Source organism: Theobroma umbraticum, unplaced genomic scaffold (assembly GCF_002168275.2).
Source record: "Theobroma umbraticum cultivar Fairchild unplaced genomic scaffold, ASM216827v3 scaffold_81.0, whole genome shotgun sequence".
NCBI lineage: Eukaryota > Viridiplantae > Streptophyta > Magnoliopsida > Malvales > Malvaceae > Theobroma > Theobroma umbraticum.
This window is the reverse complement of record NW_018397268.1, coordinates 2,126,891-2,141,236: the sequence shown is the minus strand read 5'-3', so window position 1 is coordinate 2,141,236 and position 14,346 is coordinate 2,126,891. Positions and strand designations below refer to the sequence as shown.

Here is a 14,346-nt window from a genome sequence, read left to right as displayed (position 1 = left end):
CCCTCATCTTCAAGGGATCAATCCATACAAATTACAAAATAAAATAGTGAAAGTTTTTAGCATGCACGTACTTGTCTTTATGCATTTTAGCAGGCTTAGTGAATCGTTAATGAGAATTTTTCTATAAAATTAATTAAAATATTTAATTATGAGAAAAAATTATGTAAGAATCTATTACTTAAATTATTAAAATTAATATAATTTTAAAATTATAATTAAATAATTATAATTCAATAATAACAGGTTAACAGATGGACGGATATATGTGTGTATGTAAAAAATGTCAGGGTGTCATTAACTTATATATACCTTGTAGCACATATGGGTGTTTTGAAAAATCTCCTAGACTTAAAATGAATCATACAGCAATTAAGAGAGTGGTTAAGAGAGCATGGAGGAAATCCAGAATGGTTTCACTTGAAAAAACATATAGTTGACTCCATCAGATAGACATAGTGAGATGAGAAGGCTTAGAATAATCATAAACTTAGAGTAATTGTACAGCCTTAGGTTAATTACACAGTAGTTAAAACAGTGAAATTTTCTAGTAAATTAAGTTTTTGGAGAACTTATTAGATCATGGACGTTTCTACTACATCAATCATAATCCGATATATCATAATGTAACATATAACAATAATTTATAAAGTTGCTAAGTGAGCATGTATATAAGTTCATATTTTTCATTAATATGTGTTACATATTAATTTGTCGAATTTATAATCAATGTGATAAGAATGATTTATCTAATAATTTGTTATGATTTGATCTCATTTATTGAGAATTTCTATTTATGGAAGATTATTATAAAATTTTGACCCATTTACAGATCTAACTGCCTCGAATCGATAAGAGGACAAAATGTGAATAATATCTCCTCGAATCTTTCAAAGTCTTATGCTTAATGTAATCAGGTTTTAAAATTATCTACAGCTAGATATCCTTCTAGCTATAACACTACTAAAATTTTCATTTGGAAGCCACGAACCTCAACTTATTTTTTTGTAATGGCTGGAAGTCAGCTTATTAAAACTCTTTTCAGCCAATTATAGTCAACCGGAAAAGAATTTAAAAACAAAAGAAGGCAGAATAAAGGAGTTTTTGTAGAAAAAAAAAGTTCTATATATTATAAAATTATCAATAATTTAGACCACTAAAGAGGCAACTCTCTTCAACAAATCCAAAACACTTTTCTTCCTCCATACGTTGATAAATTAAATGATAAGAGGAAGCTTCTAATTAGATTAAAAAAAATTCAAAGGCATAACTCTAAAACGAGAAACGATAGAGTAAGAAGTGAATTTAATTAAGTCTAGTTATTGTTAGAGTCAAATAACGAGTAAGCATAATGTAAAACATTAATTGAGTAAGCAAAGATAAAATATTCTTTCTTTAAAATATCCTCAACTTTTCATAATAATTATTTATTAAAATATATTTAGACGTTAACATAACATGAAAAAAAAATTGAGATCAGTGTTATCACGTCATAAAAAATTTATTTCCCATTTTTTTATCAAATAATTTTATTTAATTTGAAAAATTGTGAATTCTAACGTAACTTTTTAAATAAAAATACATATATTTAATATTGAATCAATTGTTGATAACTTTTTAGCAAGTGCTTTTTAACTAATGCAAAAGCAAAACCACTTTTCCTTTTTTTTTCTTTTGAAAGTTGATTTTATTAGCAACTATGTCATCCAAAGTCTTTAGTTATTTGTTGAAAATTTCTAGTGACATCTGGCTTGTAAAAACTTTACAAGAAAATATACTATCTCAAAGGGAACCTGCTTCACAAAGTTCAATTGCAATTTTCTTCTCCAACCTAAGCTAATGAAACAAAAAAAAAAAACATACAGTGGGAATCCAATGAAGAACAAAAATCAAATGAAAAAAACTTACTTTAACCGAAGATCAACAGGACCTGGCAATCAATGTCCATGATTCAAGACTATCTGCAATTCTTTTTTCAAAAGGAAAAAGAAAAAGATCAATATTATGGCCGACATAGAAATTGAACAAAATGAATTACTGTTTTCGTCAAACCGAGAGGAAATTTGGAGGAAGCTAACATGAAACATGTTTGCAGTTCAAGGGAATAAATGTGTCTTTTTATATATTTTAAACTATTGAAAATATATATATTCAAGGGGATAAACATGTTTACACACATATATATATATATATATATATTAAAAATATCTGAATATTTTCCTTATCGTATTTTCACAATAATGATATGAATTAATAGTTTAAATATATAATATATAAAATATGTTAAAATATTTGGGGGCTGCATCCATCCGGCCCTATTATTATTTTTTTTCTAACGACTGGACGTCAACTTATTAAAGTCATGTTTAGTCAGTCAATTATAGTGAAAAAGGTGAAATCCGGAAAAGGGTTTTTTTAATAAAAAAAAACAAACTTCTTTGGACCGCTATGATGACAACTCTCTCTCTCTCACTACTTGAATTTGGCTTAAACTATATTCAAGGGAGGATAGCACTTGTGGCCATGTAACTAATATTCAAAACTTATGGATGGGTCATCAGAACAAAATATCAATGTCCAGTCAAGAAAGGGTGAGATGGCTCTTAAAATTTTTCGTCACTCATCATGGTTGGGAAAGAAGTCGTTAATTAATCGATTTATTTTAAAACATTGGAAGTCGTTCCAATAAATCGATTTATTTTAAAATTTTATTAGTTACGTTTTTTTATTTAATATTTTTGGAGAAGTTAATACTAAATGGAAATTTTTTTTATCAGAATAGTGCCTATTGAGTATTTTGATAAACCGAAAAGTGCTCGGCACGAAATAGAAAAGAAATTCTACACTGGATGAGGCCATATTATCTTTCTGGTTTGAGGAGGCTAAAAGATTATCTTATGATATGACTGATTTTCCTACTATTATTTGGTTTGGTAATTGAAAGCCTTGTGTTGCCTGTTACGTAAAGGTGTTTGGAATGAAAATAAATTTAGGCGTGATGTGCGGTGCTAGAACTGAATGCTTGTATTATTATTTCTCTGTCTTCGTATCTTATATGTTCATCATGGAACACATCAATGAAATGATGGCTGAGAGACAAAACTGTAAGCGAACAATAAAACTATGGTAGAAAAATCATTTGATCGGGATTAAGATCTTGACCAGTAGCCCTCTTGTGCTGGAGCGGTGCACAAGAGAAACAATGAACAACCGAATGTTATTCCTTTCTCTGAATAATGTTCTTCAATTACATACAAAGAAATCAACCCACCAAAATTGTTCGAAAGTATGGAACCCCCTCTGATGAAAGGTATTGATATTCCCTTATGTAAATCACAAGAATAAATCCTAATAAATAACAAATAAAAATAAAAATCTGCGCACAACTCTATCAAAGAATCATCATCGTTTTGTAACAATGTAAAACAAAAAATTATAGCAAGTAACTGGAAAACCCCAAGAATATGGAAAAACCAGAAGAAGACTGATCTTTGACTAAATTCCCCTTGTATCGATCGCACGGTTCCCAAAGATGATCAAACTAGTTTGGAGCCTGGACGAACTAGACCAGTAGCCCTGTTGTGCTGGAGCACTGCTATATAGCCAACTAGCCTCCAAAGAGGGGAGAGGAAGGAGAGAAAAAGAAAAAGACAAGGGATCAGTAACCATAATTTGGTTACATGAACAATTACACATGTACACTTATATTTTTGGCGCCACTGACACTAACAACACATCAATTTCTTTGACTTTAGCACCAAAAAAGAAACTGCAATATCCGCAACATAATAAAGACTATTCATTGAAATGTATTCCATTTGGACCAAAGAGGAGTCGGGGATAAGATGCTCATATATAGAGGGCAAGTAGCTCGAGCAATAGCAAAGCAATAGAACCACCTGGGAGGAGAAATGCTGTTAGCCCAATGGTTGTCAATAGGGTTAATGTGTTATAAGTTCAGAACACAGAAAAAAATATAGGAAAAAAAGGTTTTTGTAAAGACGGTATAGGCTGGAATATAGAAAAAACCAAATTGAGTTTCAGTCATGAACCATTTTCCCGGTACTTTTTCATCATATACTTGAGTGGAAGTGGAGTTTGAGGAAGAATCGCCTTGCCAAACACTACCAGGAGGGCTAATACTGGCTTGGTAGGTAGCTGTTAGAAGCAATCCTAAAATTACTAGTAAGGCATTGCGGTCCTCACTTGATATACTGTCCATACCCTCAAAAATTACTTTTGATGCCTTTGTCACATACATTTGTGTACAATTCGTTTGTTGAAAATTGAAAAAGCTTGCACTTCGCCAACCACGCAGAACATTAACGCTCTCTGTGTTATTACGTTCGTGTGCAACAGTCAATGCCGTTGAACTAGCCTGATTGGTCGCAAACTTATCAGCCTTGCATTTTAGTCGTAGTTTGAGCATCTGTTTTATCGAGACATAAATAAAAGCCATAATCCATTGACCATCAATACAATTCCAAAATAAAGAATCCATCCCCTTTTTATTAAAAGTAAAATTAGTTTGAGGGATGAGGTCGGACCTGGGGTTGATTATTGTGCGCAGCTATGTGTAAGGCCGTGTCACCATTTCTGTCATTCTGGTTCACCACATCTTCACAATAGTCACTTTTCCTAAGAATCCGACATAGAAGTTGAAGAGCTCCTAATCTATTGTTTCTCGTTGCAATGTACAAAGCAGTCTGCTTTGTAGTTGTCATATCTCGGATACATTCAGGACAAGCTTCTAAAAATCTAGCCAAGAGATCAAGATTTTATTCTCTAGTTTTTGCATAGTGCAAAGGAGTCTTACCCTGCTTCCCTTTGATACGAACAAGACTTTTATCATTTTCCATGGTACGTAGCGCCAGCTCTTTATGCCCATTTTCCACTGCAAGGTGAATGGGAGTAAAACCTTCTGGGTTTAGCTTCCTAGCGAATGACGGCTTTAAGATCATTATCTCCATTGCAAAATCAATTCACCCTCCTGCTGCAGCTATGTGTAATGGAGTGTCAACGAACTCCATCTCATCAATGTGCCTCAAAACATCTCCATCTCTTTGGACTGATGCATATAATTCAACAATATCTCCTTCTTGAGCAGCCTCCCCTCAAACTTCCATCCATATCAGGGGAGCCAACTGACAATGACATGCAGAAAATAGAAAAAGGATTAGGCTACTTTATATATCAATTAAAAGAGTAATTAAGAGAGCATGGAGGAAATCCGGAATGGTTTCACTTGAAAAAGAAATAGTTGAGGAGCTCCCGTCCATCCAGTTAACATAGTGAGATGAGAAGGCTTAGAATAATGATAAATATATAGGTAATTGATTAAAAGAGTGAAGAGAACCTCGACGTACTTACAGGTAAAAGCTCAATACTGTTGAGTCAGTCAATTACAGTCAATCAGGAAAGTTGAAAAAACAGAAAAGGCGGCAACAAAATTAGTTTTCGTGGAAACAAAGTCCTATACACTAAGATGACAACACTGGCTGTCTCTAACTGTTTTTTTCTCACCCAAAAAAGATGTGGATTTTATTAACAAGCTGAATGAAGCGGCGAGGAATCAGCAATAGGCTGATCAAGAAAACAGTACAGATACTCAAATGACAGAAGCATCAGCACAAGATAATAGTACCAGCGAAAATCAACATGACAACAAGCTGGTAGAACAACTTAGAGAATAATAATCACAGATGCTGGATAAACACTAACAATCACCAAGATGCTGACAATAATATCCACATACAATGGCGGAGCTATAAATTGAGAAAACTTAAGTAACATCGGATAAGAAGATAGTCACAGCAAAACAGCCGAACCAGAAGCTGAAACTTGAAGACAACCAGAACAGCCAACCATTTCCTGGTTGCAGAGAGAGCTCGTAATAACAAAAACAACTGGAGCTGCCGGCATGAATGAGAGAAAATATCGAGGAAAGCTGGATAGCATCAGTGGCTATATAATATTCAACACATCCCGTTGAATGCCCTGGACCTAAACTTGTTAAAAATTACTTAATGCTATTAGAATATGTAATTGTTAACAATAAAAGTACGGTACAAAATAAACTGATAAGGATTAGGATAAATTTTCTTCTTCTTACATTCTTCCCTCCCAGTGTCTCTCATCTTCAGGGTATCACTTTTATGTGTTATGTTTTAATTTGTCGAATATATAACTAACAATGATAAAGAATGATTTATCTAATAATTTTTTATTATTCTGATTTCATTTATTGGGATTTTCTATTTAGGGAGAATTACTATAAAATCGTCTCTCATCCAACTATTCCGAACCAATAAGATAACAAAATGTGAATAATCTTTCTCTGAATGTTTCAAATCCTTAATATTTAATTTAGTCTGGTTCTAGATGCAATAATATTAAATTTTCATTTGGATGTCATGGACTTCAACTTTTTTAATGGATGGACCTTAAGTTTTTGAAAACTTGTTTAATCACTCAATTATAGACAACAAAGAAAGATTTAAAAAAAAAAACAAAACAAAACATGTTTGACACGGGTGATAGGGTTTAACGATTAGACTTATGTGTTTAGCAATAGATATTCTTTTGAGGCAGAGTGTCCATTTCTCAAACTAATACTTTCTTTTAAATTTAGTTAAAACTTTTTTTTAAAAGGTAATTTTAGTTAAAACTTAAAAGTGTTAAGATATTTTACCTTTTTTTTTCTTTTTTGTAACTACGCAATAGTTTGATTTGTGAAAGAAATTGAATCTTGAGCAGTTATAAGTTATAGCTCTTACTTTTTTATTGTTTCATATTAATTTTTATTATATATATATTTAAATTTACATTTTGAAATTAAAAATTATATAATTTATCAATAATATACATAAAATAATTTATAGTCAATAATTTTGTGCCAGTCAAATGTGAATTTTCAAATTGAGATAGAAGGAGTGTTAATTTCATAATAATACATCAACACAAATTAGAAGCAAAAGAAAGTAAATGAAATGATAAAAGTAAAATGTGGAGAAGAGTTTATGTAAGAGGAATTGAATTTATTGATAGTACAACAGATAGGTATATAAGATTGGAAATAAAAAATATGTAGATGGAGTGGCGGCCATCTTTAGAGCTTCATTCAGCGTTAACGTCCATATATGGTGAGGGGTGGCATGGCAACCCACGTTCTCATCGCACTACTTCTATCCACAATAGAAACAAAGAAAGTAATACTATGGGTCCAGACACTATAACACCTGCCATCCAGACGTATTCAAACCTATTTAGTACTAAAATGCATCCTACAATTCCAGTGGATCCTATCCAGAATGGATCATATAGACTAAGAAATAACCAACACCCTAAAATTAAATAGGATCCTATCTGAAATGGACCATACATACCAGGCACTAACCAACATCCTAAGAACAAAACGCTAATTTTTGATACCCGGTAAGCAACACACATGACCATCATTAAAGCAAAAACCAACGTTGAAAACAAACACATAACTAGATATGCTAAATTAGTTGGCGCTAAGAAAGTTATTGATTCGTCAAAAGATATAGCAAGAAATGCAAGTAGTACTTGAAGACAAGTCCTGAAACCATGGGGGAATGGTTTAAGGAGGCCCAATGTTAGGAAAAAAGCTACTATGAAGACAGTATAGGCTGGAATATAGAAAATAAGGAAATTAACTTGATCCATGACCGATTTGCCGGGTAATTTTTCGCGATGTCCTACAGTGGAATTGGAGTTTGAGGAGCCATCACCTTGCCAAACACTACCAGGAGGGCTAATACTGGCTTGGTAGGTAGCTGTTAGAAGCAATCCTAAAATTACTAGTAAGGCATTGCGATCCTCACTCGATATGCTGTCCATACCTTGAAAAATTACTTCTGATGCCTTTGTCACATGCTTGACCATTTGTTTCTGAATTTTATATTTAAAGCTTAAAACTCTTGCACTTCCCCAACCATGCAAAATATTGATGCTCTCTATGTTATTAACTTCGTTTGCAACATCCAGTGCCGTTGACCCACCTTGATTGGTCGCATGCTTATCAGCCTTGCATTTTAATAGCAGTTTGAGCATCTGTTTGATAGAGTTTAGGACACAAACAAAAGCCACCATCAATTGAGCATGAAATACAATCCCAAATTAAAGAATTAATCCATTCTTTTTTGGTAAAAGTAAAATTAATTAAGAGGGGAAGAGATCGGACCATGGGTTGATTATTGCGCGCAGCTATGTGCAAGGCAGTGTCGCCATTCCTGTCTTTCTGGTTCACCACATCCTCACAATAGTCACTCTTCCTAAGCATCCGACATAGGAGCTCAAGAGCCTCTAATCTATTGTGTCTCGTTGCAATATGCAAAGCAGTCTGGTTTGTAGTTGTCATATCCCGAATGCATTCAGGACAAGCCTCAAGAAATCTGGCCAAGAGATCAAAATTTTGTTCTCTAGTTATTGCATAGTGCAAAGCAGTCTCACCCTGCTTCCCTTTGACACGAACAAGATTTTTATCGTTTTGCATGAGATGTAGCGCCAGCTCTTTATGCCCCTTTTCCACTGCAAGGTGGATGGGACTTAAGCCTTCTTGGTTTAGCTTCCTAGCGAATGACGGCTTTAAGATCATTATCTCCATTGCAAAATCAATGCACCCTTGAGCTGCAGCTATGTGTAATGGAGTGTCAACGAACTCAATCTCATCGATGTGCCTCAAAACATTTCCATCTCTTCGGATTGATGCATACAATTCAACAATATTTCCTTCTTGTGCAGCTCTCTTCAAACTTTCATCCATATCAGGGGAGCCAAATTACAATGACGTGCTGAAAATAGAAGAAGATATTAAGCATACACAACTAAGAGAGCATTGAAGACATTCGGATTGGTTTCACCTAATCAAAAAAAAAGTTGACCAGGTCCCCTCCATCCGGTAAACATAGTATCAGAAGGCTGAGGATAATGATAAACTGATAGGTAATCGTAAGGCCACTGACAGCAATTGATTAAAAGAGTAAAGAGAGGGTGCACAGGACACTGTTGTGTCTGTCAATTAAAGTCAATCAGGAATGGTGACAAAACAAAAAAGGCACAAACAGAAGTAGTCGTGGAGACAAACTAGTATTCACTGAAAGGATAACTCTCGCTGTCTCTACTTTATTCTGGTTTTAAAATATCTATTGACAGCTGGAAAGCACTTGTGGCTATATCCCATTCAATCATCGGAACTCAACTTATCCAAATTTACTTAACAATAAAAATATAGTAGAAAAATCAATTGATGAGAATCAAGATAAATTTTCTTCTTCTTACAGTCTTCCCTCTCAGTGTCTCTCATCTTCAAGGGATCAATTGAACAAAGGACGAAGTAGAAAAGTGAAAATTTTTATCATAAGCGTGCTTGTCTTTATGCATTTGAGTAGGCTTTAGGCTTAGCGGGTCGTTAATGAGAATTTTTTTATAATATTAAATATTTTAATTATAAAGAAAAATCATGTAAAAATCTATTCCTTAGATATAAACTTTATATTAATATTTGATAAATTTTACATGATTATAAAGGTATTATAAAATAATTATACAGTAATAGCAGTAAGTGATGTGTTTTTATTATCAACTTATGCAATTAACATATGATCTGTATTTGTGCTTAAAAATATCTTAAAAAGCCTTCTAAACTTATTGAGTTAGATTAGATTGGATCAGTCAACAGAAAAAAAAAAAAAGCTTGGGCCAGCCTATTCGTCAAACCCTAAGTAAGATGTGAACCCCATTGTGAACAAGCATTTGAAGTTAACGTTTTATTTCTTGATGAAAGTCGAAACAATTAGCAAAAGGATGCCATGGATGCCAGGGGATATGAAGATGAACATTTCTCTAGAAACCACAAAAAATTCAATCACAATTGCCAAATTCATCTCAACATTTTATGCTGAAAATGTCTATCTATGTAAAGGCCAATGCCAAAGGATGTGTATGTTTCCGTCCCTTTCAAGATAACACTGAGACATTGAGTTCTCCTAAACTCCTATTAACCTTCCCTATTTTCATCAACCAATATAGATGAGCCCCAAATAACCAAAACCCAGATGCAACAGCAAGCACCAAAGTAAGCCAAATGAAATAAGTAAACTTTGCAGCAACAGTATGTTGTGTTTTAAGAGAAAAAGAGTAAATGACCGTTATAACACAATCTCTGTTTTATATCTCTTAAACAAAGACGAACAAAGAAAGTAGGCTACACTAGTTTCATTCATATTCAATATATATATACACACACACACATAGCTTCATTAACACATATTATCAATAGATATAACACTTGTTAATACATGAGAAATAAGTGTAAAACATGATTATTATAGTGACATGCATAGCTCCACGTAGTCGTTTTCAACACTAATCAAAACACATACAAATATGCATGATATCCAAATCGATTATCACTTGTCATTTTGTCCACCTGATATATGCAAGCATTAACTTCAACATTCTCCCCTAATGCTTGCTTGGAGAACCTTTAGTTAATCTCTATAATAGTTGAACTTTGGCTTGCTCAGTGATTTGGTCAACATGTCAGTGAACTATTCTTCAAAACTAAAGTGATGAATAAGCACTTCATCACATTTTTCAACACCACTCAGTAGATGATGCTTGACATTGATGTGTTTTGTTCTTCCGTAAAAGACTGAATTTTTGACAGTAGCAGTTGTTGATTTATTATCCACAAACAACTCAGTTAGTTCTGTCTGAGGCATTTCAAAATGGAGGAGTACTTTACTCATCCATGTGGCTTCATTTGCAGTTATAATATCTACCATATACCAGACTTCATCAGTAGTCTGTGCTACTGTTTCTTACTTGTGTGAACAAATATGCAATTTGTTCTTTTTGAGCTGAGACTTGTTTTGTTGATGACCTCTTTTTTCTTTCTCCCTTGACTCACAATGTCTCTTTCTTGGTGTTGTCTTACTCCTAACTTTGCCTTTGAATTTTCCACTCAAGGCATTTTTTGAAACTTTCTCCACAACATTTTTTTCTAGATTATTCTCACCCAACAATCTCACCCAATTTGTAATTTGCATTGGCTCATCTTTACAGTACTTCAAAGCTTCATTGTCCTTTATCTTCAAGACCTCAAACTCCCTTAATGGTGATGTTTGATGAGAGAAGATACCGGTACTCGCCATGCTCTAAGGGTGGGTTATTGTTTGGAGGGTTTTATGGCGATATTCAAAGTTTTGGTCTCTTAAGAACTCAAATTGGGCTCTGATACCATGTTGTGTTTTAAGAGAAAGAGAGTAAATACTTGGTATAACACAGCTTCTGTTTATATCTCTTAAACAAAGATGAACAAAGAAAAAAGGCCACATTAGTTTCATTCATATTCAATATATATATATATATATATATATATACATACATACAACTTCATTAACACATATTATCAATAGATATAACATTTGTTAATACATGAGAAACAAGTGTAAAACATGATAATCATAGTAACATGCATAGCTCCACATAGAGGTCTTCAACACTAAGTAAAACAAATACAAACATGCATGATATCCAAGTAGACTGTCACTTGCCATTTTGTCCACTTGATATATGCAAGCATTAACTTCAACAAAATGAACCACTTCGCCAAAGAATCATTTATTAGAAATAGAACCGTAAGGAAAATCGTAGTGAGAAATGTTGCAATGTTTAGAATATAAAACAAAAGAAAACTATTTGGATCCATGATGAATATGCCTGCTCCACTTGAAACCTCACTGGAACCTGCTTCAGCTTGTCGAACACCATTTGGCGTGTTATAAATGCTCGATAGATTGTTGTTATTACCAACCTTACTAGTACCATGAATGCATTGTGTGTCACTTGATATATTGAGTCTAGCTCGAGTTACAATTATTATTAATCTTTCAAAAAATTCAGCTTTTGATTTATAGAGCTCAGCCATAGGTTTGAGCTTGGAAATTGAGGAAGCAAATTTCTCAGTAAATTAGTTAGCCAAGCTCGGTGTTGATAGAACTAAGTTATTTATAGTTGGTGATAAATGGGATTTTTTTTTATGTTGTTGCTTACCAATAATGTTGGTCAAACTATCAATGAATGTTTAGGATGGTTCTTGTAACGATATTCCTTCTAAATTGGGATATCAAAGCTTGTAAAACATGTTGGTATCAATAAAAATCTTTGTTGACTAAGCAAATAAAAAAAAGTATCAGGATCAAATGATTTTAATCTACATTGCTTCTAAAATCAATAAAATAATCTAAAAAGGGAAGTGATGAAACTTTAGTATGAATTCCATAATTTGTGTTCTCTTAATAGTTACATAAACTCAACTTTTATAATTCTCTTTTCAAAGCATGAGTGTCTTGTGGGGTCAAATAATTATAGACCAATTAGTCATGGAAAGTTTGTATATAATTCTTACTAGAATTTTAGCAAACTGTTGAGACTTATAGTAGCAGAGGTGATTGGATGCAATCAATTTGCTTTCATTAATGGGAGACACTACCAAAAAACAAGCCTTTTCCAATGAAATTTTTTGTTGGAAATACATTTTTCCAACGGATTTCCAATGAAAAAATCCGTTGGAAATTTCGTCGGTAAAAGCATCGTCAGAAATACTTTTCATTGGAAATCCGTAAGAAATTTTTAACAGAAAATTCTGTCAAAAAATTTCATTAGAAAAAGTGCATAATCCATTCACTGTATTAAAGCAATTCCGTTGGAAATTTCCAACTAAAATTTTGTTGAAAATTCTTTTGAAACGGAATTTCATTGGAAATTTCAAACGAAAATTCCGTTGAAAAAGAATTTCTTACAGAATTCTATCAAAAATTGCCAATGGAATTTTCCATTGTAAAAGTATTTCCAACGAAATTCTGCAAGAAATTTTCAACAAAATTTTCCGTTAGAAAAGAATTTCACACGAAATTCATTAGATATAAAATTAGGTATTTTTATATAAATAAAATTATACGCACATATATATTAAATAATTGAATATAAAAAATTATACTTTTTATAAACATATACTAAATATACGTTAGGTATATCTAAAGACTCGAAAAATATTTGATATTATGAGCATCAAAGAACTTTATAATCACAAAGTATTCAAGAGAAGAATAGTGTCAATATATTAAATAAACCATTGAACTAAAATTTCATGTATCTGCCTAATTGCATTGTACTGTTAAACTGCATTCTTTTCCTTCAAAGGGATAAAGGAAAGGCTACATTTGAATTTCAACTTTATAAGAACATAAATTTTTCAAAGGAAGATAAAAGTAACTTACAAAAAACTTTATAATTACAAAGTAAACTTACAATAACAGTTGTTACAATAGCTTTCAGTTCCCCTTAAGAGCTATGGTCAACTCCACAATCTCTTTGCAATGCTCTCTATATAAGTTAGCCTTCCATTCTCAGCCAATACAACTAGCATAGATAAAGATAAAAATAAAAAATTAGTGAAATAAATGAAATAAAAAGTGAAGTTAGCATTTGTCGTCTACAAAGCACAAAAACATTTGGTACTTCTAACTTGCTCCAAACAACCTAAAGATGATTCCAACTAATAGCCTACTTCAAGCAACTATTGCAGTGGATTCACTGTAAAAAAAGAACTGTAGATTAATAACATTATTACATAAGAAATTACAAGCTGACAAGCTACGCACCCTATTCAAAGAAAATAAGCTGGCAACATATTACTAGCATATGTCATGTCATGCCTCAGCACCCAAACAATTAATAACTATTTTCAAACTCACACTGCATTTCACCAGATATGCCCCAAGTAAAACAACCAATCTCTAAATCAACACAAAACCCTGTCTCATAACATCCTTGAATGGCCTGCATGTGTACCAAAAGACATCATCTAAAATGAGGAAATTATTGAAACAATTGCCACCAGAGGGCATTTGATGAGGCATGCTTGATTCCATGAGCTTTTTTTTTCCTAGTGTTTAAAACTTCCATGAATTGAATCATCATTGCACTTACAGCAGGTCAATCTTGTTCAAGTACATCAAACTCTCATGTAGTTCATTTGCGTACAATAAAATGGCAATCTTTACTATCAGCATATTTCTACTTTTGATTTTGCTAAATAAAAGTGTAAACCATCTTGGTTTTCAATTTCTAACTTCCTTAAAATGGATCTATTGCCTCAATTATTTCACAAGCCTTCAAAGGAAAATCTTCGAGGGCCTTCATCATAAGTTGAAATTTTTTCCAAGACTATTAATAGGTTGTCAGCTTCTCTTAGTAATTCAAAACCAAAAGCATTCCACATTCAAAATATATCAGCACTGGAACAAAATTAAATCTCAA

General features: G+C 32.7%; 1 protein-coding gene and 1 pseudogene across 1 annotated transcript; both read right to left on the bottom strand.

Moving 5' to 3' along the window:
• Nucleotides 1-5,919, bottom strand: part of LOC110425489 (ankyrin repeat-containing protein BDA1-like) — a 6,579-nt pseudogene extending 660 nt beyond the window's left edge.
• Nucleotides 5,920-7,013: 1,094 nt separating this feature from the next.
• On the bottom strand, nt 7,014-9,024 carry LOC110425347 (uncharacterized). Its single transcript, XM_021440243.1, has 2 exons — nt 8,204-9,024; nt 7,014-8,073 (listed from the first exon to the last, which is right to left on the bottom strand). The coding sequence occupies exons 1-2, from the start codon at nt 8,783-8,785 to the stop codon at nt 7,168-7,170; spliced, it is 1,488 nt and encodes a 495-aa protein (XP_021295918.1). The 5' UTR covers nt 8,786-9,024; the 3' UTR covers nt 7,014-7,167.
• Between the last annotated feature and the right edge of the window lie 5,322 nt (nt 9,025-14,346).